Source organism: Physcomitrium patens, chromosome 4 (genome assembly GCF_059467195.1).
Source record: "Physcomitrium patens ecotype Gransden chromosome 4, ASM5946719v1, whole genome shotgun sequence".
NCBI classification, from domain to species: domain Eukaryota; kingdom Viridiplantae; phylum Streptophyta; class Bryopsida; order Funariales; family Funariaceae; genus Physcomitrium; species Physcomitrium patens.
This window is the reverse complement of record NC_143413.1, coordinates 13,675,121-13,688,510: the sequence shown is the minus strand read 5'-3', so window position 1 is coordinate 13,688,510 and position 13,390 is coordinate 13,675,121. Positions and strand designations below refer to the sequence as shown.

The following is a 13,390-nucleotide window of genomic DNA, read 5'->3' as shown; positions in this document are numbered from 1 at the left end:
TCCTCTTGGTACAATCACGACCAAATTTACCTTCACAGTGTGTAAACATTGAATCAGTATACGAATACCATTTGGAGATGTATGTATTGGCCACTTCTGAAAGGATGAAGAATGGATAAATGGCGAAAATCCAACACAATAAAACGCTGAAAACTGTAAACGCTGCTAAAATTGTGGTATCATTGCCAAGCTCATGAAGCAATCTTATCCAGAAATGAATTGCTATATTTATAGAAACATCTCTTTGATTTTTATGCACGTGTTATGAGGTTGACTAGGCAGAAGGCAATACAGATTGGGTTAATTGCTGTGGGAGGGATAAATGTCAGTATCACACAATATCAGAGACAGAGTCCATCAAATTCTCCCGCCAGAAGAAATATATGACACTTCTAGATACAAAAGAAATACCACACTCATGCGTCCCGATTCACAGAACTGAAATTGCACATCACCCTCAGACACTAGAACTTGAATTGCTGCAGACATCGTTTGTGAGCAATACTAACTACAGTGCACTCAAGATCGGTATTGGATGTCCTTGCAATTTCAAAAGAACTTCAATAGATACAGAACATTAGCATGGATGTCGCTCCTCCATTTCAAAAGATGATATGCTGGCTAGTCCAGCGTGGAAACCTAAATCTATACTTCTGAGATAGCCTCATCACCACCAATAAGTGCAGCGGGGCAGACAGATCAAGCCTGCAAAACATTCATGAGTGTCACCACCTCATGAATGATTATCCTCATGAAGTTTACCAGAGAGCAGGGAAGGAATCTACGACAAAACATTTAAAAAATTTGATCTTCTATTGAGCAGCTTCTTTTTTAAGATTCCTCATTACCAACTCTCTGACTAACCTTCATTGTTTCTCAGCAATAGTTGACAATATGTTCTTCTTTACTATAAACTCGTCCACCTTGCTTGGGTTGACGGACTGCACAAACCAAAAACAAGGTTTCAGATGCTATACCATCATCGAAAAATCGCGAGAAATGACAATATTAACCAAACAGGAGATATTAACGTAACAGCAACAAGCGAAGAAAATCGAAAACTAACGATAAATGGTCGTACGCCGACAGATACTTACCCCGGACAAAATGCGAGTGAGTCTATCTGCTTCCTTCTTTGCATATCCTTCACCTTTATCAATGATGCTCTTCAAAGCCTTCAAATACACTTTTGCGTACCTGTAGAACAGAACAGAAAGAGTATGATGCACGAACCAAAACAATTAAGATAAATTTAATCTATTGAGATGCAATAAGGGATTTCCCAAGTTCAGACACCAAAAACATTTGCAATCGTACCCGGCTGCTTTCCCTTCCAGGCTGACAGCTGTTTCCTCTCCCTTAGAAAGAATACCGCTACGCTCCTCGGGTTTGGCGGAGAAAAATTCGGTAAGGATATCATCAAAGGCTGACAAGATCCCAGCCTGCAAGCAATATACAAGAGGCAGAATCTAGTGTAAGAACATCCACATACACACACATCTATAAACCGGAATAGTTTTTTCTAGTAATCAGAACCGGTCAAAATCATACATGATATGTGAAGGATTAAAAGTAGACATACGTCATTACTCAAGCCTCCTGAAGAGGTGCGGGCAGTCCCGGCTTTCTTGTTCAAGAAAGTCACAAATGCGTCCACATCACGACCGCCATCATAATCTTCACCGTCTTTGTTGTTCTTGGGAAAAAATTTCAAGGTAGGATAGCCAGACACTCCGAACCTGTGAAATTCAAACGTATTGTACATGAGCCACAGTCGAATGGCACGCTTCAGGGTGCTCATAGTTGAAGCCCGACCTCTACTCAAAAACGTCCAATAAGCAACAGAAAATTAAATTCAAGCTAGTCCCTAGTATCACATAACGAACACTACACTTCATTAAAATTCTATGTAATGCAACTTCACTACAGAATCTGATGTATCAATAGTACCTTGAACCAAGAGCCCTGTGAGCATCGGCATTAACGTTGGCAACCACAACATCATTCTCCAACTTAAAAGCCGCAGCAACTTTCTCATAAACCTAAACGTAATATAGAATAAAGATCAGTGTTGTCCTTGCGAAAAAATCTTCCACAAAAATACAAAACAGAAGGACGTGTGTTTAACAGTAAGGTATACGAAAAAAGAAAAAAGAAAAAAGTTCTTGAAAGGCTTCAAATGAAATTCAACTCGCTTGACAAGATGGTTACTCGATGCAATACATCATTAGAAATTCTAGCCTACGTTATGCAAGGATTGAAGTTTCTAATCAGTCCTGGGAATCCTGAACCAGCCATTGGAAAGAAAACTAGGAGGGCACAGAAACAAAGCTTACAGGGGCGAGACTCTTGCAGTGACCACACCTGTCCAATGCAAACAAAAACACAACAATAGTCAGTAATGAGGTATTGAAATACTCGCATGAGAATTTCGCAAATATCTGGCAAAATAAATACAGATTATTTGCATTCACAATCACAAGCAAAATAGTAAAAAAGTTGACTCGTTTTGGAAGTGACCTTTATGGCAATTTTTGCATCGAACTAATTCACAAGTCTAGGCAATTCTATACTGTAAGATGGAGATTGAGGCCCCACAAAGCAACATCATGATATTTAGAAAAATGTCGTACCAAGGGGCATAGAATTCCACAAGGACATCTTTCGTAGTATCCATAACGATCTTATCAAAATTCGTCGGGTCGAGTACCACAACTTCTGAAGGAGGTGTAGAAACCTTTCCTTTAGTACCTGCAGGGAAGGAGAATACTCACTGCATTTAATGACGTGTATATTTCCAAGTAGTTGTCTCCCTCGATAAAAAAAAAAAAAAAAAAAGAAAAGAAAAGAAAAGAAAAACATAACTGCGACAGTATACACAGTCCTTAATATGGAGCGCGTAGATGTGTAACTCACCCGCTTCATTGTTTACGAATTCCAAAAGTGCATCCGTAGTGCGACCACCATTGTAGCTGGAGAGACAGAATTTACATAGTAAAACCTCACTTTAAATACTAATGTCCTACAAAGCCCTTTAAAACATTAAAAAAAAAATCTAAATTCTTTCAAGCCCTACCCGAACGAAAACATGATTCAAAGAAGAGATCTACAATTACAAAAGTCAAGGTGACGCAATTTAACAGCACATTAACTTTTGGAACTCACTCTTTAGGCTCCAAGGATCCTTTAGGAAACCACTTGATTGTAGGAAATCCCTGGATCCCGTACTTGCTGCACACCGACTTGTGATCATCACAATCCACCTGAGACAACACAATAAACACCACATGAATCAAAACAACATTCACCACAACATCAAGAGAACATATTCTACCCCTAAACAAAAATCCACATCTTCGAATTTTGCATTTAGTGAAATACGAAGACTCAGTACTGTGCACAAACATTTCAGTAGATCATGGTCAGTGTAACACTTCATTCTATTCAACCGACTGAAACAACCCTAATCCTGATTCTTAAGGCAGGCAACAGCCAAACGCGGTTTACCTTCGCAATCAAAACGCTTTTTTGGCCCGTAAGTGCTTCACCAAGCTTCTCGTACTCGGGAGCCAACTTCTTACAGTGTCCACACCTGCACAACATCCAAACCCAAATCACCAACAATCTGAATACTCAAAAACACCGATCTGCGTCTCTAACCAAGATCGAGGTATCCAAACGAAGATCTTAAAAATCCACGCACTGAACAGATCCACGGCCCAGTCCAAACTGCATGCCACTCACTCAACAAAGGAAACCTTCCATCGAACACTGATCACACTTATCAAATTCCACCCCATTTACCGACAAAAAAAAATTAAAAAATAAATAAAACTCGATATTTGCACCCGACCTTAAATCAGCAACACGGTCGACTGTGGACACAGCTACCAAAAGGAATCAAAACACTCTCGCCACTCCCTACGCATCAAGATTCTAACGACACTCACCAAGGCGCGTAAAACTCCACAAGGGCGCCCTTGTCACCGCCAACATGTTGTTCGAAATTGGACTCCGTGAGCACGGTGACGTGCTCATCCGCAGCTTGCGAGAACGAGGACACGCACAGCAACAATACCGTCAGGGCGGCCAAAGCGCTGAGCATCCGGGAGGTCGTCATGGTTCGGGAGCGATCTGGTCACAAACCCTGAGAGCGAGCTTTGGTTCGACCTACAACTCCCTCTTCGAGCAAACATCAAGCGGAACAGGCGGTGGACTTGAAATTTAAACCTAGAACCAGATCGCGGGCGCGGCCATGGGGTCCCGTGATGGGCACCGGGTTGGGCCACTCTCGCCCTGCCATGTCAGACTGATGACGTGGTGGCCTAAAGACAGCCCCCTTGCTCCACGAAATCGATGGATGAATGTGATTTGGCGCGTGTCTGTCAGCATTCTGTTCATTGCTTCGTACATTCTTAGCCCATTCACGGTGTTTAACTTGTTTTGTATAAGAATGTTTTTGGAATATTTTCTGGTAATAATTCATTGTTGAAACATCTTATTATGTAATTTTTATATGTATAGGAGAATGTCAAATAGACCCAGGCTTTTATGAAATTGACCCACCCATCATGAAAATAAAAATGATTTTAAGATGTTTTCCAATATTGGATCCAAAATCAATGAAAGTCAATCACATTCATTATGATTACCATGTACTTCATCATGGGTAGGCAAATTTAGTAAAAACCTAAGTCTATTTAACATATCCCTATATATATAGAAATGTTAAATAGATCCAAATTTTTACTAAATCAACCCACCCATCTTAATTATTATGAAAAAAGTATATAATTTCTAGATTCATTTTTCCATTATTGGATTTGCAACCAATAAAAACCAACCACATTTATTATGATTATCATATTTTTCTTTTTTTTTTTTTTTTATCAAAGGTGGTATATTTAGTAAAAGCATGGGTCTATTTAACATTCATCTTTATACATATAGATATATTAGCGGAAACTTATGTTGTTGGGCATGAAAAATATGTTTATAGATAGTAACTTGGAGGTCTTTCTGCTCATTAATAATTTCTTCGATTTCAATCAATGAGAAGGCTTTTTTTGTCTCTTTGTCTTATAGCTAAGCTTCCTTATCATATAGATATGATAATAGATAAATAATACACATATTGCTTGACTTTATTTATTTATTTATTTATGTGTTGATGTGATTGAACAAAAACAAACCCTTGTGTGTTATGAGTTTTCTAAAGTACAATAGTTGTATGATTTTTCATTTTATCCATTACAAAAAAAAAAAGAGGATTGAAACTTTTTTGGGGATTGTGTGTTGAACATTACCAAATTATAGAAACTATATGTTGTATTGTATAATGTAATATATTGTTATACTATTTCATCATGAACTAAAACAAACAGATAAACAAAACACGTGCCATTTAGTATCAAGATATTGTGTGTTTAAAAATGTCTATATATATATATATATATATATAATTCCTTCTTCTTTTAAATTATACTAGTGGTGTATAAATGGACCTAATCACATGATATGAAACACAATCAGTTGTTTCCTAGAAAGTTGAAAGATACAAATGATTCAGTTTTTTAAATCTGAATTCAAATAATACATAAAAATACAAGTGCTGTTTTTAATTTGTTATTATATACAATTATCAATAATTTATAACCTTTTGTATAATTTTTTGTTCTGTTTTGTTTTACTCGCTGTAAATGCAAGATTTATACTAATCCAATGAAATCAACCATAAGGCCATGAATGCCCATTAATGATTGTGTGTGAAATATATTATTTTAATGTAGTTTTCACAACATTTAAGATTCCATAATTATAAATATTTTATATTACTAAAGTTTCTACTATAAGAAGCATCATTCTTTATTAGTGATGTATCATAAATATATTTCTACAAAGCTCATTATTCATAGCTAAATTTACCAATTAATAATATTAAATATATTTTATTTTAGAATAATGTTAATAAATATTTTGAATTACATTTCTATATAGTTTAATGTTTGAATAAGTAACCACTACTTGAAAATGTAGAACCAAACGATCAATTTTTCTTATATTATTAGTAGATTTTTTTTATATTTGTTCAAAATGTTTTAAAATAAACATATACATGTATGTATAGAATTTTGAAAATCATAATATATTGTTGTAATATTAAAAATATTTATTTTGATTTTAAGCAATCAAATATTTAAGTCAACTTTTAGATTCTTACATGGTATAATTTTTAATAAGTATCAATAAATAAGAGTTATTTATACTACTAAAAATCTCCATAAAAATATTAATTCAATTAACACTTTTGCAAAATAAGATTGTCTTTAATAGAAAGTCCATTTAAATAACATTTATTCTAAAAAAACCTAGTTGACATTTTTATGTTAATGAATAAACTAACTTTCAAAATATTAATGATTTTACTAGCATTATTATTTGTTACTTTCATATTTTTTTAACAAAATTGATACAATATTACTATCAAGGGTTATACAGCTAAGATTTTTCTTAATATGGATTAATTTATATCTTTTGATGTTCTTTAGTATTATGCTTGAATAAAGGCAAATAAAAATCAACCATTGTAATTGTGAAGAAATTTACAATAAGAAAGAATAGAGATAAATACAAATAAAGTATAATAAATATTAAAATTAGTAGTTCAAATATTTTTTTTGTATATGTGTACAAAGTAATGTACTTTAAATGAATAAATATATTTATGTATATAAAATAAAATAAAACATAAAAATTATTTAAAAAATACATAAATATATTAAATAAATAAATAAATTTTTATACAAATGTAATTATTGTAGCAATAATGCCAAGGAGAAAGTTAAAAAAAACCTTAGATACAATTAACAATACTTGTAGAATATTATGTGCTAAGTGTATGGAAAAAAACTACAAATACTACATCTATTGAACATAATTGATGCATGTCCATGATAAGAACATTCTAGTATCCAATAAAATAATTGTATAATGAAAAGAGGAAAATTTGCATTACTAACAAAGAATAAAAATGCTATCATAATGAACAAGATTGACTTTAGCAGCTTTTGAATTTTCATACGAAAAACTATAAAAAATATAAATTGATTCTAGTTAGATACAATGATCATCTATTCAACAAAATAAACTTACAAATTACAATAACCTATATTATAATTTTTAGATTGATATTTCTACATCTAATTGTAAAATTATTGAAGACACTTGAGTTGATAATAAAGATGTTTATGCACATTTCTATGTAGTAAAGATGTTCCACAAATGTAGTCATAACATATAATTGAGTTTTACATATATTTTACATATTTTTTTTTTTTTTTTTTTTTTTTTTTTTTAATTTGTTAAAACAACTTTACTCAACCTCATTTGCTTAGATAGAGACAACAAAAACATGCATAATCCATGAATCAGGAATTTAATCAGAAGAGTTAAATTTGAATTAGTATGCATTCTTTCAGATAGAAAGCTGCGGAGGCATACCATCAAATCCTGCATCAGTCTCTGGAACAAAATTGACAAAATTCTTTGTACTTCCATAGGGGTTTTCATTAGTAGTTGCTGTAGTGACATAGCCTAAATTCTACCTTGGTACAAGCACTTCCTCAGGAAGTTGCAGTAGATTAAGGCACATGATCAAGCCCTTGAAACAAACTTAGGAGAACGGTCATCTGGCGCTTCTGATTTGGTAACAGAAAAAACATGCATATATAAAATATAGAGCACGGGAAGATGAGTTCTGGTATTCATTGGATTATTGGGTTTTCGGACTTTTGAGGAATACCCTACAACCATGAAAAACTATGCTATCTGGGTGTGTTTTCAAAGCCGAACTGGTTACCACGATATGCACAAGGACAACCATAACCTCGCTCTTTACAGACCAGGAGTCGACCACATTTAGGGCTTCCAGACCCAACACCTTTCTACAGATATGATTTGGAGAAGAGCCCATACATTGTGCAGTGACGAAAATCTGATGTGTCGTACCGGGTTCAATAAATTCTGTAGAGCACCCTCCTATTCAGAATACACTACACCTTGTTGCTTGTCTGAGGTAGTTTGTTTCTGGTGGGGAAGTACATGTCTGGCGGCTCAAGGTGTTCTCTTCAAACTCTCCCACACTGTCGTGGACATAGGTTTCAAGAACATAGGTAAAGGTGGGGAAATGGCAGTCGTGGATTTGTCACAAGCGATATTTACAGTTCGGATTCATGTGTAGCACGATGATACCAAGTACAAAACAATGTAGTTCACAAGTTGACATGCCAAGGCGAAGCACTTCACTCCATCCAACTAAGGAAATCATGCTATTGTCTACACGAATGAACAAGACATCTTATTGCATGGAGAAGTCCTGACACTCTCTGTGCCATTACTGCTCGTGGTCACTATGTGTACTACAATCTCCTTCTAAACAATCAGCATCACAATTCTGAATGATGTTACAGCAACTGGAACATATACCTCATGATTTCCGCTAAGTTAGTGTTCTGTCAAGTAAACCCTCATTAGGTCATCCCACCGTCGTGTCACAGCGTAGACTGAGCGTTTACAGGTCGGATTGGTCTCTCGCATGTTTTTAACTGCAGCTCGTCAATCTGCCCGCCAGAAATGCAGATTTGATGACGATGAGAGTTACTTCAGATCATGTTGGTTAGACGGAATGTTCACTTCCTCCTGAGAATAAAGGGCACCTGAGGAGCAGATTGGACGTCTGATTTGTGCATTATTGAGATTATTATGTAACAGAACCTATTCTCAGAAGCCCCTTGCTCATTTCCTAAATCGACGTCGGTTCGTATCTGGATGCATCAGCCGATTCGCTTGAGCGCGTTCATTGGACTTATTGTCAAACCTATCCACCCTAACTCTTAAATCTCGTTGATGTGCCACACTAAAGTCTTTTCGAATGTCCCAGAGAACCTCAGTCACTTCCTTCATGTTGGGCCGCTGTGCTTTCGTCTGAGCCGAGCAAGTCAACGCGAGATTAACTAAACGATCCACAACGCTCATTACAGCTGGCGTTCTCTCAATTTGAGGATCAAGGATCTCGATCACTTTCCCTTCTTCAAATTTCTGATAAACCCACCTGGTAGTGATACGCTCTTCCTTGGCTCTCTTCACTTCAATAGGTCGCCTTCCAGTGAAAATCTCCACTAGCAGAATGCCGAAAGAATAAACATCACTCTTTGTATGAAGTTGATATGAGTTGAGGTATTCCGGATCCAAATAACCTGCCAGTTTACCACATCTAACTTCAGTCTACAATATATGACAGATTGCCACACAAGTATGACCGAAAATGCCCTAATTTCACTGAGAAAACGCACTTTCTCATTAGGAGTTCTGGTGAGAATAACGAAGGTAGTAAAGCTCATTCCAACATTGACATAAAGGATGGAGCGGTATTAGGGCTACATAAAACACTTGAAATTGAAAGAGAACACAGTACTAGCTTGCATGGCTACCGACTCACTCACCTGCAGTGCCTTTCACTTGAGTTGACACATGGGTGGCCCCAGCATCGGTGGCAGGTCCTACGCGGGAGAATCCAAAATCAGCAACCTTCGCCCGATAATTCTCTGTGAGGAGAATGTTAGACGACTTGATATCCCTGTGTATGATTGGCCGATCGGCATAAAGATGAAGATAGGTCAATGCGTGTGCAATATCGATCGCAATGTCTAATCGAGTACTCATGGGGAGCGGTTTCCCGTAGGTGCCTTGTATATGTTCACCGAGGTTTCCGTTCGGTACGAACTCTACGACTAGGATACGTTCAGATCCTTCCTCCAAATAGCCCAGCAATTTCACAAGGTTCAGATGATCCACCTGGAACAATGTCATTTTAACGAGCGCGTTAGAAAGCTCCTTTCAAGCCAGACTATGCAGAAGTGAAAACGCTACCGATTTTAGGGCAAGCATACGCCGGAGCTACGGCTATGGCGATAACACGGTTTCGGAGTAAACGAACCTGAGACAACATCTCAATTTCAGTCCGGAACTCGGTTAACAGCCGATGCTCGAATGCATCCTTCCTGCCGCGCTTGATAGCCACCATCCTGCCATCTCGTAATCGGCCTTTAAACACCAATCCAAAGCCCCCTTGACCAATTTTGTTCGACGGAGACCAGTTTGAGGTTGCGTGAAGAATGTCAGCCATTGTGAACCTCTCAGATCCGGCAGTCATCGATTCCTCGTCATTCACGGCTCTAAACAGTTGGATTCCGTTGCCACTGGAAGGCAGAGACGTGGCATTAGACGGTGTAGAACCATCGTCAGAGACATTCTTGAATTGATTAGGTCCCTCCCGATTGTCAAATTCATCGTCCCTGGATTTAGCTCGAAAGCATTCAAAGCATACCAATACGAATGCAGCCACTACAGGGTTGTACATTGCGCAGATGGTATTTCACCAATTAAATCCCTCCGTGTCTCCCTGTAACGAACAGGGACAATCCTAACTAACATGAATTTATTAAGGTCTTGACATCCCGCACGGCGCAGATCGCCACAATAAATACCGTAACCTACAAGCCAATGTACGCACACCGAATGTTTTCCCAGTGATCGCGTAAGGTCAAGCTCCAACGCGCCAACATGTTCTAGTGGCGTTCTTGATTCTTGTACTAAAACCCGCATTGAAGATTCTTCTCGGTGTCCACGGAGCACATATCTGAAGGTTGGAACAGGCCCATCCGAACATTCACGTTAATCAAAACCCAGTACTCAACAATGAACATATGATAATGCTATTTCGGGAGCTCCAGTGCCACGAAACACGCTTCCAAGAGAGATTCTGACTGAAACTAGGCCAGCCGAATCGAAACTGAACACCAGCTAGCGGCATCACAGGTTCATTTGCGGCTCCACCTCCAACACAGCTATCGCCGAGTACCTTGCCGACCACACCGAAGTTCTACAGCACAAAGCCTTTTCCCATGTGTCACCAACAACAACGCTGCAGGCATCACCCACCTCTGGACGCGTATTCTTCCTCAATAACTTCGTAAATGCAAAACCTGAATGAGCAACGGTGGATGAAGACAGCTTAGGTATACTAAATTTACGTTGAATCAAGTGTTCCGCTTGTAATTGACAACCACTGTCTCTGACAAGTTTGACGTATAGGGTCTTCGCATCTTGCAGGCCTGTAAAGCAGATGATGGGGTTGGTTTACAAAATGTTCGACGTATGCCCTAAAGATCTTCAGACGTCATGCGAAGAAACGCGTGTCCCAATTTTGTGTAACAGAACGCAAATCAGTAGTCTACCGTCAAGCCAACAATCTTGTAACCCGCATCGCAACTGGGGATAAATATGATGCACTTGACCCACTTTCGGGCTTACACCAATTCCTGTTTCAATTCCTGTTTCAATTCTTGTCCCTAACCATTTCAATCAAATTTGGCCAAAACGTAGAATTCCAACCGTTGGAATCAGCTTCGCAAATGTCGAATTGGATGCATCCAGGTCTATCCTCACATGCAAATATTCAGTCAGACCCCAAGACAAGGATGCCGTCTTGTCATGACAACCTGAATTTCTTCAAGATTGGTCACATGAATCTAAACGAAACCTTCCGACTCGCTGTGCGCTTGCTGTGACAAATGATTTCGGATTGCTTAATGCGGATCACACACAGCCAGTGTGGGAAGTGGAATTGTATTCTAGCACGATTGCCACGAAATTTGCAAGTGGCGAGTCAATTTAAATCTTCCATGACTCTAGTCGTTAGAATCGTTCGGCAATTGACCCAAGATTCTCTTTCTTACTTTTCCAAGACTACCCAGAATGATTTGTTCAATCAGTTGAATTGGATCATTTTAGACTCATTGTGTTGGTTCCAGGAGCAAGATTCCTGGTGTGCCCATTCGAGCCAGTCAAAATAATTACATAAACGCGCAGTCATCCCACGCCGATTTGAAAAAGTCCCAGACTGCGAGGATGGCCCAGGTTCTTCAAGATCTTTGAAGATATCCTAGAGTTCAGCTTCTCACGGGCTCTCCATCCCACAAACTGGATAAGACAAGCCCTAAGTTATTGATGGAGGTTTGATTGACAGCACCTTCTGGAACTTTCAACATAGTGAAACCACGCTTCACCGCGTTAATGGACGAATTTTCAAGCATTGTAATAACTCAAATTCACCCCCCACGTTCATAACTAACTTTCATGCTTCTGTTCAAAACTGCTCTCAAGAATTAGTTACCAAAGATTGACGCTGAAATCACGCGTTGTGTATTGACTTTGTTGTGGAAAATGGGTCAAACCCTGCTGCCACGTCTGCAATTGAACTTGCACTGACTGTGAAGAAATTATGCGCATCTAGATAGAATATTGGAACAAAGTCTCGACCCCCACACTCTCACCTCCAAATAAAATGCCTGCGGCCCAGAGACATTACAAGGTTTACAGAAATCTCTTCCTTCGACTTTCTACCTTGACCCCCAAATTGTGCCTTCTACCCAGTTCTCGCCCAACGGCTGTTGAAACGCCGTATAATAGTACTTGTGCGCTGAAGAAATGAATTGACATTGGAGGAAGAACAAATCCGTGAATCAGAATGAGGGATAAATCAAATCGTTTCTACATTCGAAAAAAGAAGAAATCCTCACAATCACCCAGACACAATTAGGCTTTCTTGGAGTACAGGAAAGTAGGATTGATTTCTGCAGCTTCCGGACCACGCATCTAAAAGCTGCTTAGTCTACACCATACTAAAAGCAGCTTAGTCTACACCACACTAAAAGCAACGCTGAAGTCCTAATATCCATGTCGACGAAGAAGCAGAACACGACAGAACCAAAGAACGAACGAAAAATATATAAAACGAACGAAACAAATAAAGAGCGAATGAAAGACGAAATCAACACATCAACGAACGAACAACCAAACGAATGAAAAATGGATTGACAAACGAATGAAAACAATGGGACGACAAATTATTTAAAAAAAGATGTAATTTTGTCTTTACAATGAAATATTTAATATCTTAGGAAATGCAAAACACATGATAACCATAATTGGTAAAGAAAGGTGTTTGTTTTGTAGAAGAATGTATTGTATTATTATAAGCAAACGGTGCTAATGGCAAAAGAGTTGTCTAATCATCTTGTTGATAGTTGATGGTACATCCTAAATACTGCTCCAAAACTTGATTAATACACTCCGTTGTCTATCTGTTTGAGGATGGAATGTCGAAGATAGTTTTATATCTACTTTTAGAATCTTGAAAAGAGTCCACCAAAATCTTGATACAAACTGACTTCTCCTATCTTATATAATATCCTTGGGTAATTCATGATAGCGATAGATATTGTTAAGAAAGAGTTTAGTTTTTTCTTCACTTGTGATGGATTTTGTATAT

The 13,390-nt window shown here is 37.9% G+C and overlaps 2 protein-coding genes across 3 annotated transcripts; both read right to left on the bottom strand.

Moving 5' to 3' along the window:
* Positions 1–527: 527 nt before the first annotated feature.
* Positions 528–4,184, bottom strand: LOC112281717 (protein disulfide-isomerase like 2-1). Of its 2 annotated transcripts, XM_024518552.3 has the most exons (12): positions 3,951–4,184; positions 3,508–3,592; positions 3,166–3,263; positions 2,917–2,972; positions 2,634–2,751; positions 2,337–2,364; positions 1,951–2,042; positions 1,583–1,739; positions 1,318–1,442; positions 1,098–1,197; positions 865–941; positions 528–705 (listed from the first exon to the last, which is right to left on the bottom strand). In XM_024518552.3, the coding sequence occupies exons 1-11, from the start codon at positions 4,118–4,120 to the stop codon at positions 867–869; spliced, it is 1,104 nt and encodes a 367-aa protein (XP_024374320.1). In that variant the 5' UTR covers positions 4,121–4,184; the 3' UTR covers positions 528–705; positions 865–866. The 2 variants fall into 2 exon arrangements, with proteins under 2 accessions (XP_024374320.1, XP_024374319.1); XM_024518551.3 differs by having other exon boundaries at positions 528–941.
* A 4,052-nt stretch (positions 4,185–8,236) lies between these two features.
* LOC112281809 (calmodulin-binding receptor-like cytoplasmic kinase 2) lies at positions 8,237–11,692 on the bottom strand. The gene is made up of 3 exons (XM_024518715.3): positions 9,995–11,692; positions 9,501–9,852; positions 8,237–9,254 (listed from the first exon to the last, which is right to left on the bottom strand). The coding sequence occupies exons 1-3, from the start codon at positions 10,415–10,417 to the stop codon at positions 8,794–8,796; spliced, it is 1,236 nt and encodes a 411-aa protein (XP_024374483.1). The 5' UTR covers positions 10,418–11,692; the 3' UTR covers positions 8,237–8,793.
* Positions 11,693–13,390: the final 1,698 nt, after the last annotated feature.

Bases quoted from the DNA above. Each gene is read 5' to 3' on its own strand.
- LOC112281717 (XM_024518551.3), bottom strand. From the start codon at position 4,120: ATGACGACCTCCCGGATGCTCAGCGCTTTGGCCGCCCTGACGGTATTG. The intron at 2,973-3,165 runs GTGAGTTCCAAA...CTGTCTCTCCAG, and splicing joins GGATCCTTGGAGCCTAAAGA to CTACAATGGTGGTCGCACTA. The intron at 2,365-2,633 runs GTACGACATTTT...TGCATTGGACAG, and splicing joins GTGGAATTCTATGCCCCTTG to GTGTGGTCACTGCAAGAGTC.
- LOC112281809 (XM_024518715.3), bottom strand. From the start codon at position 10,417: ATGTACAACCCTGTAGTGGCTGCATTCGTATTGGTATGCTTTGAATGC. The intron at 9,853-9,994 runs GTTCGTTTACTC...ACATTGTTCCAG, and splicing joins AAATTGAGATGTTGTCTCAG to GTGGATCATCTGAACCTTGT. The intron at 9,255-9,500 runs GTGAGTGAGTCG...GTAAACTGGCAG, and splicing joins TCAAGTGAAAGGCACTGCAG to GTTATTTGGATCCGGAATAC.